The 15477-nt window shown below is 58.7% G+C and overlaps 5 protein-coding genes across 5 annotated transcripts; all 5 read left to right on the top strand.

The window, feature by feature from the left end:
* Positions 1 to 615: 615 nt before the first annotated feature.
* LINJ_36_0500 (dihydrouridine synthase domain protein-like protein) lies at positions 616 to 1935 on the top strand (the record flags this gene model as incomplete). Its single annotated transcript, XM_001469522.1, has 1 exon — positions 616 to 1935. The coding sequence occupies one exon, from the start codon at positions 616 to 618 to the stop codon at positions 1933 to 1935; it is 1320 nt and encodes a 439-aa protein (XP_001469559.1).
* Positions 1936 to 2893: 958 nt separating this feature from the next.
* Positions 2894 to 4747, top strand: LINJ_36_0490 (putative vacuolar protein sorting-associated protein; the record flags this gene model as incomplete). The annotated part of the gene is made up of 1 exon (XM_001469523.1): positions 2894 to 4747. The coding sequence occupies one exon, from the start codon at positions 2894 to 2896 to the stop codon at positions 4745 to 4747; it is 1854 nt and encodes a 617-aa protein (XP_001469560.1).
* A 1756-nt stretch (positions 4748 to 6503) lies between these two features.
* On the top strand, positions 6504 to 8090 carry LINJ_36_0480 (conserved hypothetical protein; the record flags this gene model as incomplete). Its single annotated transcript, XM_001469524.1, has 1 exon — positions 6504 to 8090. The coding sequence occupies one exon, from the start codon at positions 6504 to 6506 to the stop codon at positions 8088 to 8090; it is 1587 nt and encodes a 528-aa protein (XP_001469561.1).
* Positions 8091 to 10288: 2198 nt separating this feature from the next.
* On the top strand, positions 10289 to 11737 carry LINJ_36_0470 (conserved hypothetical protein; the record flags this gene model as incomplete). The annotated part of the gene is made up of 1 exon (XM_001469525.1): positions 10289 to 11737. One exon carries the CDS (start codon positions 10289 to 10291, stop codon positions 11735 to 11737), a length of 1449 nt encoding a protein of 482 aa, XP_001469562.1.
* Positions 11738 to 13522: 1785 nt separating this feature from the next.
* LINJ_36_0460 (conserved hypothetical protein) lies at positions 13523 to 14368 on the top strand (the record flags this gene model as incomplete). The annotated part of the gene is made up of 1 exon (XM_001469526.1): positions 13523 to 14368. The coding sequence occupies one exon, from the start codon at positions 13523 to 13525 to the stop codon at positions 14366 to 14368; it is 846 nt and encodes a 281-aa protein (XP_001469563.1).
* Between the last annotated feature and the right edge of the window lie 1109 nt (positions 14369 to 15477).

The raw sequence follows: 15477 nt of genomic DNA, 5'->3' as shown, positions 1-15477 counted from the left end.
TTTTCAAGCTGTAGGTATGCAAAACACTCAAAGGCACACACCACACCACGCACAAAACACACGCGCTTTGCGCGCTTCTTGGCACAGTGATGTGCACAAGCTCCTCCGCTGCCAAGCTCAGCACACATCCGTCGTGGCTAATGTCCTTGTGACAAGCTGCTGTGACAACGGAGTGTTTTGTTTTTCCTTCGTAGGCAGCAGGCTTGTGCCATCTGCGGTGCTTCTCTCCAGCTTCTCTGGGTGCCGAGGGCCGAACAGCATGCTTCCTCGCTTCTGGTGGTCGAATTGAAAGGCTGTCACACACATCGCCTTCCGCTGATGTCGAATCGAGTCTTTCTGTCTCTCTCTTCATTGCTGGTGCGTTTTTGTTTTTCGCCTCTCTTCCTTTGCACGGCGCGCCCCTTGTGGCCCCCTACTGCCTGTGCTGGTCCCCTCACGGATATACTGCGCATCTGCCTCTCTTACTATTCACACAGACACACACACACACACACACAAAACACGTGCTACTTGTGCATCCATCCTGACGCGCAGAGGTTTGCTGGAGGGCCGGGTGGCCTAGTTTGTCAAACGGAATTCCGACGCCGCCGCGTCCCTTTCATACTCGCTTCAGCAATGAAGGTGGAGGAGTCAATGTTCTACCACAAGACGATATTGGCGCCGATGGTACGCGTGTGCAGCCCTGGCTTTCGCGCCCTGTGCGGCGCACACGGTGCCGATGTCGTCTTCACTGAGGAGGTGGTGGCCGCCAAGCTTGCGACATGCCAGCGCGAGGTGGTGCACTACCCCACAGTAGACACGCCGATGGCCGAATACGTGTCCTACGACCCCTTCAAAAACACCTACAAGCGTACTGTTGTGCTGAGCACGCCTGTGCTCCCTGACATCACCTGCGGCGGACACAAGGCAGAGCGCATCGCTGCCCCTCGCATTGTGCTGCAGCTTGGCGTCGCAGACCCTGCGCGTGGTGCGGCTGCGGCGCTTGTGTGCAGCAATGACATAGACGGCATCGACATCAACATGGGATGCCCCAAAAAGTTCAGTGTGCACAACGGCTTCGGCGCCGCACTGATGAAGCGGCCGGAGGTCGGCGGGGCTATTGTGCGGGCCGTGCATGACGCGGTGAACAGCGACTCGAATGTGGAAGCACGGGGTGGTAAGCGCGTCGCCATGAGCCTCAAGACACGTCTTCAGGACACTGCCGAAGCCACTGTGGGGATGCTGCGAGCGATACTGGCGGCGGCGCAGCACACGCCGACGAACCCTATCCTGCACGCCATCACCATTCACGCCCGCACGCCGGACCAGCGGTCTGAGCAAGCTCCGCTGTACGACCGCGCGGCAGAGGTGGTACGCACCTGCAGGGCCGACGCCGCCTTCGAAGGCATCTGCTTGGTTCTGAACGGCTCCGTGTTGTCGCGCCAAGACGGGGAGGCAAAGTGCGCGCTGTACGGCTTCGACGCAGCCATGATTGCTCGCGCCGCCCTGGAGGACGCGCGTTGCTTTCACCGCAAAGGCAGCGAACTTCGATTCTCCTCTGCTGCTCACGACAGCGAGGCGCAGTCGACGGAGGACGCTGAGGTGTACGCCATGGCCATAATGAAGGAGCTCTTTTTCTACTCGGTGCGCTACCGCACCCTCTTCAACAACTTTAAGTACCACCTCACGCGCGCGTTTCCGATGGTGAAGGCCCTAAAGCCGTTCATGGAGGAGGTGCAGGTTGAGCTGCGCAGCTACGCCGACTGCTACGAGTTCTTCCGCTTGACTGTAGAGGAGAAGGCGCTGGCGGACTCGTGTGCGCACACGGTGGAGCTGCTCGTGGAGAAGTCGGCATCCACGCGAAAGCGTGCAGCGGTGACCGCGGCGGCGAGTGAGGAGGTTGGCGCGCAAGAGCACAAGCTTGCCCGTGTCGAGACGACGAAAGCGTCCAGTTAAAGCGGCGCTATCGTCGTCCCTTCCCTCCCACTGTGCGCGTGTGTGTGCTCGTGTGTCAGAGTGCTTGTACAGTATCACATCATTCTTTTCTTTATCCCTCCACGCACACGTGTGTGTGTATTAGTGTGGACATCACCCTAACAGAGCGACGCGAACATTGTAAGCCGACATGAAAGCGAGCCACACACACGTCAAACGAGCTATGCACACTGGCAGCCGCCTCGGCACTTGAGGCGCCGTACGCGGTGCTTGACATTTCGTGATGCGCAGCTCATGAGAGAGCGTGCCTTATCTCTCTCTGTCACAAGCGTCTGCAGTAGCAGCGGCCAAGTATACCGGTCTCCCTCCCTTCTCCGTGATATGTGTTTTCTCTCCGTGAGCACACACCGCTTCCACTACACACCGCCACTTTATCACCTCCCCACCCATTACCCTGAGCCTGCGCCTTTCGGCCGTGGTGCACATGCAGCCTGCCCGAAAACGTATGGATAGAGAGGGTTCGCGCTTTGGCGAGTAGCTTTCAGCGGGACGTCGGACCGTTGCTCAACGTTTTGGCCTTGGCTGCGATACAACTGCAGCACCCCGTCATCTATGCCGTTTCCCGTCTTCGCTTTCTCTGCCCCCTCCCTTTTCCCCCTTTTTTTCGGTTGTTCCTCTTGAGCCGCGCTGCCGTGTCGGTTGTGGTGAGGCTGGGACACTTGACTTCACATCAGCTGTTTCCCCGCACCCCTCCTCTTTTGCATTTTCACCCCTTTTGCGTGCGTCTTGCGTGTTCCAGTCTCCACCTTCTTGCTGTTGCTCTTTGTTTGGACGTCACGTGGTCGACACAGTAGCGCCGCCGCTGCCGCCCTCGTCGTGCTCTTTCTTTCGAGCCCCTTTGTGCACGGTGCTCGCCGGCCGTGCGCGAGCGCTTTAGGCGTTCGTCATTTCTTCGCTCCTCGTTCGGCACGGCAACAAAATGTCTTCCGTATCCTCCTCGAAGGTAAACCGCGGGCGCCGCAACTGCCTGGAACAGGCTTGGAACTACTTGAACACAGCTTTTAGCGCCACGGCGGGTCTCAAGGTGCTCCTGTGCGATGATGCGACTCGTGAAATCCTCTCCGTTGCCTATTCTCAGCACCAGCTGCTGCAGCATAATGTAGTGCTGGTCGATATGCTGGCGAACGAGGAGCGCTATCCCATGAAGCACTTCTCCTGTGTGATTGTGTGCCGCCCCTCTGCGGCATCGTTGGCAGCTGTATATCAGGAGCTGGCGGAGGGCAACTTCGCCTCCTATGACATCTACTTTACCTACATGCTAGACTCCTCGCTGGTGCAGTCCTTGGCGAACGCAGATGTGCTTAATCTAGTGTCGCGCGTTGGGGAACTGTACATCAACTCCATTCCCGTGACGGAGTGGGTGTGTCTGATGCAGCTGAAACCCTCGCCGCTGGCCAAAGGCCCAAGCCCGTTCATGAACCCCATCACGTACAGTCAGTGGGACCCCAAGTCGCTCGAGCGCATGTCGGAGGGCATCATTAGCATGCTGCTGTCGACGAATCGCCGGGCTGTCATTCGGTACCGCGAGGGCAGCAAGGTTTCCGAGAAGCTCGCGGTCGAGGTGGCAGCTCGCATGAAGAGTGTTCACGCCACATTCCCTGACCTCAAGGCCACCGAGAGTGTGCTGGTGATCTTGGACCGCAAGGACGACCCTGTCACCCCACTGTTGATGCCCTGGACCTACGAGGCAATGATTCATGAGCTGATCGGCTTCCAGCGCGGCAACGAAGTCGTCATCGACGACCCAGATGCGAAGCCGGAGGATCGCGTGCATGTCGTCGCGCCGCAGACGGACGGCTTTTTTGGCCAGCATCGCTACGACGATTGGGGCCAGGTCTGCGTGGCGGTGAGTGAGATGGTGAAGGCGTACAAGGAGATGAACCAATTTGACCGCAACACCGTTTCCTTGGATGAAATCAAAAATTTCATGAACCGCTTCCCTGAGGCTCGCAAGCAGTCGGTGCAGGTGACCCGACACTGCGCTATCACGAGCGAGCTGGTTGCCGAGATCAACGGCCGAAACCTCACGCGGCTCTCGGTACTCGAGCAGGACATCATCTCCAACAACAACGTGACGGAGCACAGCCGCCTCGTGCTGGAGGTGGTACAGGACCCCAAGACGGACGTCGACGATGCGCTGCGCATTGTGATGCTGTACCACCTGCACTACGAAAGGGTGGCCGGCAACATCATCATGCAGCTAAAGCAGGAGCTCATGCAGCGTCAATGCCCGCAGGAGAAGGTCCAGCTGATCGACCGCCTTATCGAGTATGCTGGACAGGACCAGCGGTGCCACGAGATATTCCGATCTTCAACGGGGCACATGCTCAAGACGGTCGCGAAGGCTGTTGGGCAGTTTGGCAAGGACGTGCAGAATGTGCTCACACAGCACGTACCGCTCGTCAAGAAGATCATCAACCGTGTCTACAACGGTACACTATCGGTAGAGAAGTATCCGGTGCAGAGGGTGCCGGGGTGTCCTATTCCCGCTGGCCAGGCGCCGTTTGTGCGCGCCAAGGACATTATCGTTGTGTACATTGGCGGCTACACTTTTTCGGAGGCGATGCTGCTGGCGCAGATCAACGAAGGCAACGTGGACAATAACCAGGAGACGCTGATGAACTTCGGCAAGCAGGTATCGCGTAAGCTGGGCACCGACGGCGTCACGGGGCCATCGACGGAGCCGTACACCGCCAAGATCGAGGCGCACGTCTCCCTCATTACGACGTCGATGCTGAACAGCAAGGATTTTATACACTCACTGCCCTCCTAGAGGAAATCCAGGATTCGTCTGTGAGCAGGCGGGGGCCAGTAGGTTGGGAGGAGGGGCACGACAGGCCCTCAGGTCAAGGGAGTCCATCGAGACGTGCACGTTTTTGTTCTGTGTAGACGGTGGAGGGGGTAAGGCGTCTGCAACCATGGCTTGAATTCTCGTTGCTTTGACGAGATATGTAGTTGCGGCTGATGCCCCAAGTGGGTATGTGTGCGGTGTATCGCTGTGTATCCCGATCGTTCAGGTGCACCATTATCTCTCGGCGCGCCTGAACGATGAAAAGACGGTGGCGCTGTTTGGTCTGCCGCTGTCGCTCTGCGTTCTGCAGCGTGCACTCATTCCTCGTTTCCACCATTGGCCCTGCCAACCCTCTCCGCACCTCCTCACTCGCATGGGGGGGGGGTAGGCGAGGCGTTAGGTTGAGATCTTGACTGCGGCACTTGGTCTCTTCGTACGTGAGCATGCCTATTTGTTCCGTGCGTTTCCTTTCCCCGCGTTGCTGGTGTGTGTTCGAGCCTACGACCGTCCCTCGATGCGAGTTGCTCTCTGGTAGCGAGAGCAAAGCACGCTATTCACAGAACATGAAGGTGCATATGGCGGCACGGCAGGCCGTCACATCAGGTGCGCTGTGCCTTGCGCGCACCTCAAGGTGCCATTTGGAGGAACGCTTCTTTGTACGCCCAACATTATCAGACAAGAGAGGCAACCGACGCGTGGCAACACCAGTGGGCACCGTGCGAAGCGTTACTGCAACCGCTTTTCTTCTGATGAGCCCCCTCTGCTCACCACCGGCCCATAGCCATGCCGTTCTTCTGACCACACCCTTTCCTTCTTCTGTCCTCCTCTGCTCTGGACTCCGCAACGCCTTCGCGTGCGTGGCACTGTGTGTACGCATGCGTGCGTATCATCGGGGGTCGGAACGCTTTGAAACCCGTGCGTGCACAAAATGCCCTGCATGCTTCTCACGCGCTACGGTACTGGCGCCAGCGAAGCGACAACTTTGCAGCGGGGTCGCGTTTTGCCTGTGCGCGTCTCTCTCAAAGACGTCATCCGCCACCTCTTGCACACACGCACATACATCACGCCTACATTCACGCACAGAAACAGGCGGTAGCACGAGAAGGGAGGCAACATAGCGACCCCACCCATCCCTCTCCCTTTTATCGGACTGCGCATCACGCAGGCTCATTCGCTTACTGCTCTCTTTTCTCCGCCTCTTCTTGTTTCTGTTTTCGGGTCATCTCCGTGTACATGTACGGTAAACTCTTCTATCTCTAGAGCCTTCCCTTGTGACATTCCCCCACCCCTCCCTTCTTCTCCCCATCACACCCCTCCCTCTCTGCTTTCTGCTGTGTGTACGTGTGCATGGCTATTGCGGACTCACACAAGACGTACACACCCACACAAGTATATATACACACAAATATATATATATACGCGAGCAGCGGCAGACCCCTTCGCACATCGAGGCTTTTGCTAGTGTTTGCTCGCTCGTGTGTGTGTGTGTGTGCGTTGCTGCCCGAGCGCGACGGCTTCTCTGTATCTGGCTTCCTTTCTCCATTTACTTCCCGTGCGCGCCCTGCAACGGAGCTCGCCCGTCTTATCGTTTCCGGTTTCTCTGCTTTCCGGCATCGCTACTGCCCCCCTCCCCCCGAAAGAGCACACGTGGTTTGCTTTCTCCCTTGTGCTTTCACTTTGATCGCGTGACGGCGACAACGAAAGTGCGGCCGCGCTCTCGAAAGCGCAAGCGCGATTAATGATTCCCGGAGGTGCGGGCAGCGGCTTAGAGCCTGTGCACCCCAGAAGTGGACTGGCACACCCGTACATGGACTCCGTGCCCACTAGCAGCGTACCCGGAATGTTCTCATCTTATACTGGCAGGCCGACATTTAGCGCAGGCATCGGGGAGGGCGGCATCGCCGGCGGCGGCGAAGGTGCGCGAGCTGCTTCGGCAGAAAGCTCTCCCTCAGAGGGCGAGGCTTTCACCAAGGAGGATCGGATGCTGCTTCGGCTGCTCTACCACCAGCAGCAAGCCATCCAGGTGCAGCTTAACACCATGACGGAGTGGATGCAGCAAGTGAACTATCGCATCGCATCCCTCGAACGGCTCTCCCGCCACACGCGCCCCGTCACGGCTGTCGGGGCAACCTCTAGCCTTACCGCGAGCGCTGCACCGCCACCGTCCTGTAGCACCTCCGCGGTGGAGGGCTACGGCACCGTGGCAGGCCAACTCCAAGGAGCACCGCTCTACTCGTCTTCCCCGGCGCTTAGCGCGAGAGACGCACCTCGGCCGCAGACAGGCTCTGCGCCGGCGAGCGTCTACGGCGGGCAAGGCCTTCACCAGCGCGCTACCTCGAGTGCGCCGCCCTTGTCGAGCGTCCTGGAGAGTTCCCGTGCCTGCACCCCGCCATCTGAGCAGACGAGGCACCAGACCGGCGGGGCTGGCGGTGGCAGCGCTGTACCGAGCACGACCCGCTCCTTCGAGTCCGCCATGGCGCAGCCGTGGGACCCGCACAACACTTCTCTGCAATCTGCTAGTGGTGCGGGGGTTCACAGCCGCACCTCCTCGCACACGAGCGCGCTGGGCCGTCGTGCGAACCCTCTTTTGAGCTCGTCCACCACCATGAGCAAACTGCCCACGTCGACCTCGCGGCCGAACTGGGGTGACCCCAAGCAACTCTCACGGCTGGACGCATCTGTACCGAGCGGCACGGCGCAAACATCATTATCGAGCGGCCTAACCTCACTCGACACACAACAGCCACCGCCATCCCAGCAGCAGCAGCAGCAGAGCCGCCAGCCGCCCGTCGTCAGCCCACCTACCGCGGCAGCGGTCCCGTACGTATCGTTTCCTCTGTACACGTCAGCCGACACCGTCGTTCCGCCGTACCGCCGGATCCCGCCAGAGCCGACGACACGTCAGCCCCATAGTCGAGCTGCAGGCGCGGTCACAGTATCCGCCTCCACGGCCAGTCGCACACCTCCTGTCTTCAGTGGCACCGTGGACGCATCACTCGCCGCGTCTGGCCGGGAGGGGACGCTGCCGCCGGCGCAGAGCAGCAGTATGGTCACGAGCAGCAACCACAGCGACGCACGAGGGCGCGCCGCCACCGAGACTACGGCTGTGGAGGGGTCGCGGGAGGTCAGGGCCACTCACAGCGTCGCCGTCGTTAGCCGTGGAGACCTGCACGCGGCCACCGATCTCGCAGGTGGGGTCGGCCGAGCTGCTCGCCGGCATGATGGGGGGACGCGCTTGCCCTCCGCGTCGAACGACGACTCGCTCAGCGATGGCTATGGCAGCTACGAGTCTCGAATGTACATGAAGAATTTGGGGCTGTTGTGAATCTTGGGCCACGAGGAGAAGGGGCGCGATGCATCTCAGTGAGGCGCTGTTCCATCATCTTGTGCGGGCTTTTCCTGTATCCTTTTTGTCACCATTTCATGCCAATGGACCAAATCACCGGCGAGGTACTTTTCTCTTTCGCGTGCTGCCGTTTTTTTTTATACCTTTCCTTCTCCCCTTTTGCTTGCTTTGCGTGCATCCGTCATTGGGGTGATGGCCACCACGACGATGCCGTGTACCACTACAAGGATGGGTCTGTTCGGATTTCTCACGATGTGCGGGACCATTTGTGTTTGCGTGCTCCCTTCGGCGGAGGAGATGAAGCATGGACTGCGTCGTCCATGGTAGATGCCCCCCCTGCTCGTTCTCTCTTCGTTTCCCTTTTCTGTACGATCTCCTCTCCTTTCCTTTGTGCACCAGGACGGCAGGGCGCTGCGGCTCCGTGTCGTGTTCTTGAGCACTTCGGCTCTGCAGTCGTTCGCAGGGGAGACGCGAAGGGAGTGCCACGCTCGAAAAGGCACATAAGGAAGGGATGCGGAGCCTTTCAAGGGGAGTTCACCAGTGTTTGCGCTTTTTCCTTCCGCTCTTCCTCAATTCTTTTTCTTCCCTTCTCGTTACCTTCTTTAGATCAAATTGTGCAGGACTCTGAGCTGGGTAGCCCCTAGGGGACGCAATCTGAGGTGGTGGAAGGCGGAGGGCTGATCACAATGACGATTCTATCTTCCTTTCGGTGGTTACAAGCAAGGTGAAGACCCGCTGGAGTGTGTTACGTGGATGCGCCATGCTGCCCTACTTGGTGGCCCCTCTGGGTAGCCCCTGTGTCGCCATGCGCTAAGTTCATGCATGAAGATCGATGCCCCTCGCAAGTGCTCGCTGGCGCATGGGTGACGAGCATCGCCCCTGCCCCCCTTTTCTTCTTCCGCCCTGTTCCCTCCGTCTCTACCCCTTTTGGTGTTTGGTTCAGTCAGTACTGTCGTGCTTCGTTTTCTTCTTCGTTCGGTTTCATGCACACACATCTCATTACAAGAGGAGCTCACCCCATTTATCCCCCGCAGCTGCGTGTTTTTGTTTTCTCCCCCTTCTCAGCATGCTTATCGGCATTGCCACCACTACTGCGAGGTACACAAGGCCCTCTTACCCTTTTCTTCGGCTGCCGTTTTATAGGCACATCTCCTCCGCGGCACTCGCAGCGTCACACGTGCCTGTTTGCGTGTGCGCGCCCATGTGTGTAATGTACTAGATTCCTCCAGCAAGCATTCAGGAGCAACACCGAAAGAAACAAAATAGAAGACGAGAGCCAAGCATCCTTCGTTGTGACAGTCGACGTAGTCTACTCGTGAACCTACAGCAGCGGCGGTGAGGCGGTACACGCTGAGCTGCTATCATTTATAGCACCGTGTGCAAGTCATTTTTGTGAGGCAGGGGTGTGGTGTGTATGTGTGTGTGTGGGGGGGAGGGAAGTGCGTGTGCCGACTTGAGTGCCGGACACCGCGTGTGGGTTCGTCGATTCTGTAGCGAGAGAGGGAGCATGCGTGGGGCAAGACCCTTCCTCTCTCGCTCATTCGTGTACATCTCCATTCCCACGGTGACCCTCTATCGCTCCATCCTTCCCTATGTTGTCTTTTGATCTTATCTTGCTCATGTCCGGGACCCCCCCACCCCCCCTCACACACATAGTACGAAAGGCGTTTCTTTGGGGATCCTTTTAGGTTGCTTTTCGTGACGCGCACTGCGCTTCACCTCCACACACCTGCCGCACAACCTCTCCGTGCCTTCTGTTCCTTTCACACATGCTCCTGCGCCTCCTCCCTCGCGACAGCGTTCATCAAGGGTGCATCAGTGTGGATCCCCTATCCCAGCGGCCTCGTACGCATACACAACTAACGCCCTCCCTCACCATTGCCAACACGCACGAGAGACAGAGACGGGCTAACACAGCACTCCCGCATCGTTCTCCCTTCCCAGCGCTGCGTGTCTCCGTCTCCGGCATTGCACCGAAAGACGCAGACGACCTCCTCCCGGCAGGGCACAGCTTTTCTTTGTTCCTCACTTTCCTCTCCTTCGCGGGCCTTTCGCCTCTCCCCGTGACAAACTCTGCGCGTTGACGCGCTTGGATCTTGTACTGCATTCGAGACTGGTGCTAAGCCAACAAGAGATTGCGGCGGCGCCACCCAGAGACCCCGCACCGCTTTCTCGGGATGCGTCGTCGTCTCGCCTGCTGGCCCACTGCCGCGTTTGCGGTAGCCCGTGCCATTACCACGAACTCGTTTGTTTCTTCTATAGAGCAGGTACAGCAGCAGCTGCAAACAGCACAGGACCGACGGGTGGAGCTGCTACGGTACGGGCGGCAGCTCTACGAGGTGGAGGTGCTGGATGACCTGAAGACCGCCTACACACCTGCTGTGGCGAGCAAAATATGCTACGTTGCCTCACAGCTACGCATCGACGCGACCAAAGGCCAGCCCTACACTGCCGTGTTGGAGGCCACTATGACCGCTGAGGGCGAACAGGCCATGGACGTCGCGTCACTCGCCCGTATTGTGCACAGCTGTCTTGTTCTGCGCAGCGGACACCTCCACGAGGTGCTCTTCACGTTCATTCCGTTTCTGCGCGAGAAGGCGGGGACAATGGACGCCGTGACGACGGCGGTGCTCATCAACGCCTACGGTCGATCAGGGGTGCACCACCCCGGGCTGTACAAGGCCCTGTGCGACAACGGCGCCACGGTGCTCAAGGATCCTCGTGTGCCGCTGGCGCACATCGCAAACGTGGCGTATGCCGTGTCTCGTGTCAAGTTCCTCCACCCCGCTCTCATGCTGACTCTGCGTGACCACGCTCTCCGCAAGGTGGCGGAGGCGTCACCGATCATCAGCCTGACAGTCCTAGACGCGTTTACAGAGCTGCGTCAGATTGACGACGATCTCTTCAGCGCCTACGAGCAGCGCCTGCTGGGGCAGCTGAATGAACTCCAGGCCCCGCTCATGGCTTCTCTGGTCTCGTGCGTAGTGCGTGCGGGGCGTGGCAAGGCGGAGGTCATGGAGAGCCTTGGCGCCAGGACAGTTGCCATCGCCGACACCTTCGATGCCGCATCGATCGCGAAGGTCACCAACGCCTACTACGAGGCGGATGTCGCCTCCGAGGACGTGCTCGGCGCCTTGGCAGAGCGGGCCTGCAAGGTGGCCGCCGACTTTCGCGCGGACGAGATTGCGACCGTGTTGAACGCGCTGAGCGCCTTTGACCTGTTCGACGCAGAACTCTTTCCACTGCTCGCGTCCCGCCTCGTGGCACTGCACAGACAGGGCGGGTATGTGGACGTGGCGGACGCTGCCGTCATTCTCAGCAGCTTCGCTGCCGTGCAAGAGCGCAATGACGAGCTCATATACGTCTGCACGCAGCTTTTCGCGGCGTACCCCGGAGTGGCAATGGATCCTGCGGTGCGAGTGAACGCTCTGTGGGCTTGTGCGTCGCTGAACGTACACAACGAGGCCCAAACAAAGATGCTGGAGGAGGTGCGCGCGACGCCGTCGCTCGTGATGTGGGAATCTAAGACAGACATGCTTCCGAAGGCCAAGGCGATGCTGGAGGAGCGCACTCAGTTTTTGGCCAAGGTGTACGGTATTACCATTTCTTCCTCGGGCGCTCGCTAGCAAGGGAGTGCGTGAGTGAGGTGGAGTGCCGAGGGGCGAAGTCGTGCTCTGCGGAGCACCCTGTGTGTTGTGGGGTGGTTGGTCGTGACGGTACTCTTTTCGACGCGCTCTTGATTCCCCGCCCCTTGTGTTGCGGCCACACCCAGGGCCGCTGCTGCCTCTCTGTCTCGATCGCTTCACCGCTTAAGGTAGCTTTGCGCACATGCGCCACCTTGCCGGAGTAGTAAGATGTTCCTCGCGCTGCCGGGAGAGTAGTCCGGTGAGCACAGAAATTCTTGCGATCACAGTTCCACTCTTTTCGTGTTGTTCTCCCCCTCTCTCTCGATTAAGGTGCGAGTCAGGGACACAGTAAGATGTGTTTGCGCGTGCGTGTGTTTGCGTGGGTGTATGTGTGTGCACGGATGTGAACATGGCTACCAAAGTGCGTCTTCTGTGAGGCATAGGAGCGGCAAGAAAAACATGGAGTCCCGAACCATGGTGCCGAGCCGCAAGACAGCATGCAGGTCCTGCTACCCGCCCTCACGCATACGTGCACATGCTCGCCAGAGCAGTGTAACATGTCTTCATCGCCCACCTCGCCATCCAGTGGCGCTTAGCCCATCACCGGCGATGCCACCGTAGCCGTCTTTTCGTTGGCTTTTTTTTTTGAACAATGATGACGAGGCTTTCGCCTTGACGCCTTTCTCCCGAAGCCGCTGCTGACCCCGGGCGATGCTCGCACCCACTCACCCGCAGACACACACGCACAAAAGCGCTCGCGGGAATGCAGCGGATGCTGCGCCGAAGTGTGCTCGAACGAATAGAGGAGTGAAAGAGCGCGTGGCACGTGGGGGAAGCGCTTGCGCAGAGGGGAAGCGCCAGGCAGCGGGTCAGCTCTGCCAGAGGTGGTAGGGATGGGGTGGTTGACAGGAGAAGCTGTAGAAGACAGCACAGCCTACTCTTCTATCTCCCTTTTTGTCCTGCATTTGCATGAATTCTTCACACACACTCGAAAAAAAAGCTCACTGAGTGAACGGTGCCTCTTTGCGGCGCTGCGCATGCAGGCGTGTGGGCATGTGCTTGGACTCCCCTCCAACCTTCTCGTGTGCACCGTAGGGAGTCCTGTGTAGGTATCGGAGAGAGGCATCAAAGAGGGATGGCGCTAGAGGGCTGCAACGCCGTCTTCGCACATGCACATATGTGTCTCTGTGTGTGCGTGTTTTGCGCGTGCGTGTGAGTATCAGCGCGAAACGCTTTCCTTTTCTTCTCTCTGCTGGCTGTCCTGCTTCTCTTCTGGTGTGCGCGTACGTGCGTGGCTTTCTCCAGATTCGCCTCTGTTTTACTCGCCACTCCGGTGCTTGTTGATGCCGTTGTGGATGTTGCTCCTTGCAGGGCACTCCTTGACACCCTGCTCGTGTATCGCGCGTGCCGCAGCGTAAGCGAATGAGGCGAACGCACAAGCGCACACGCACATAGGGAATGCGCATTTTTTTTTTCGTAAATCCCCTTTGGATTTTGCAGGGAAAGAGTGTTGGCAGCATCACGACATAATGCAATGGCGTATGCACACGTACACACGCACAGACACACAAGCCCATTCGAAATTTTGCCTCCATTTCTGGGCACTCGCTGAGTGGCGTGCACCATCGTTGCCATCGACTCCTCCTGCTCCTCTAAAGTGGGGTGGCGCGCTTAGGCTGATGGACCAGCGGCGGCACGGTTGCACGTTAAGATGCGTGTGTCGTCTGTTCGCCCTTTTCGTTCACAAGGGGAAACGGAAAAGCACACCCGAAGGCGTGGCCAGTAATGGTGGTGGTGCTGCCTGCTCTGCGCGCGTTCAGAAGTTGCTCAAGGAGTGACCATCATGCGCCTTGTCTCTCTTGCGCAGCACCTGCACGAGAGTTTGTGCTTTGCTGGGTACCTACCACCGTCTCTGTCGCTCCTCCTTACTTTACATGCACTCTGTTCTGCTTTCGACACCCCTCACCCCGTACATGTCGAGCTTGTTTTCGAGTTACAGTTTTTTCCTCGGCGTTGGCTTGTTCTCTGCTCGCTTGTGTGGGGTGTCGCCTGCCCTCCTCCCCATCAAGGTACACGCCGTGGAGGATACTCATGTATCGCCAGAGCATTGCAGGGCTGGCGCTCGCGGCAGCGCTGGCAGAGATCCAGCCTGCCCTGACACCGCGCCAGGAAGAGGAGATATGGCGCGTTTTCGACGCGGCAATGCAGACCGCGGTTGCGGATGCGCCTCTAATGTCGCACATCTCCGTGCAAACCCCACCACCTAGCTCCGTGGGCGGAGGTGGCTACGCTGCGGTGACTTCGACCGCCTCAGAGTTGTACGTTCCTGCCAGTGCTGAGGACGGCGGCGGAATCGATGTCGAGGAGCGGGCAGTTGGAAAGCCGACTGCAACGTCGCGGGACGGTGAGACACCGTTTGAGGACAGCCACATCGCCTTTCCCGTGTACCGCTTGGTGGATGACGAGTGGACGCTGCTGCTGAAAGACCCGACGGTAGTGGTGCGGAACGAGCTTGGCGTGTCCGAGAAGATCCAACTGGACTACCTGCGAGTGCGCCTCAAGGACATTGGTGCCCAACCGGGTGCCACGCAGCCGAAGCAAGCGCGCGCAGTGCGGGAGCGCCGCGCGTGAGCCCTTCGCTGCTGTGCGTCGTCTTGAAGTGCCAGAGCGTATAGTGAATACCTGACTTGGAGGTAGGGGTGGAGAAGAGACTGTATGTCCTACTCTGCTACGCATTCATTGTGTGTTTGGGGAGGGGGAGGGCGCGCCATAGCAAGTAATCGAAGGCGCACGCATCCTCTTCTCGGCCCGTCGCCGCTGCTGCTGCTGCTGCTGCCAGAGCTGGTTCATGCTTCGTTGTTTTGTAGTTGATGATGCCGGGAACTACCACGTTATGCCACACCTTACGGCACCACTACCTGCGACGCATGCAGGACACGCATACATATATATTGTCTCTGTCGCACGATCTTTGTGCGCGTGTACTGTGACCGCACACCACCAAAGGGAAGGGAATGCCCACAAGAAACGTAATCGACACAGCCGAAGGCGCATGCGGACGCGCGCGTCTCGCGCGTGCACTTTTCTATGTCTGCTGGGGGCGAGAGAGTGTGGAGAAGAAGAGAAATCTCTGCAGGGCGGAGCACTTCTGAAGGTAACGGAAAAAAGCTGCTCCTTTTGAAAACGTCAGCTGGTTTTTCCCTTTGGCGTGGCGTCCATGCTATAGCGCGTCGCCTGCTCCCAATGTGGGTCTGTCGCTCTTCTCTCTCCGACAAAACCGAACACGCACATTCGTTGGCTAAGATCACTGCGCGCGCCGCTCGTGCTGGAACTCCCGAGCCCCTGCTCTGTCACGCTTCTCTTGGCTGCGAGTATGGCCCAGTCCTGCCAGACGTCTGCACCCTTCTTTTTCCTTTCCTTTCCTAATGTGATGCGTTTCTCGGAACCCGACAGAGGCACACATTGAAGCGGTGTAGTTTTGTGGCACCTCCCTTTCCACCTCCTCTCTCGTCATCTGCTGTGCGCACACCCGCTCACTTAACAGTATTGTCCACCCCACACGCACACAGATTTCGGCTGTTTTTCAACGTCAGCGTCGCAAACACGGCCAGCGCAAGTGGCACACGAGCAGCGGCCTCACTCCGCCTCTCGCCGACCCTCTCCTCTCTTCCCAGTTACCAGCGCCACTTGACCATCACTCATCATACACGTGATCGGCTTGCTGCGCGCGCGCTCCCTAT

This window comes from Leishmania infantum, chromosome 36, assembly GCF_000002875.2.
Source record: "Leishmania infantum JPCM5 genome chromosome 36".
In the NCBI taxonomy this organism is placed as follows: Eukaryota; Euglenozoa; class Kinetoplastea; order Trypanosomatida; family Trypanosomatidae; genus Leishmania; species Leishmania infantum.
Note: the sequence above shows the minus strand (reverse complement) of the source record. Positions and strands in the feature narration are given on the sequence as shown.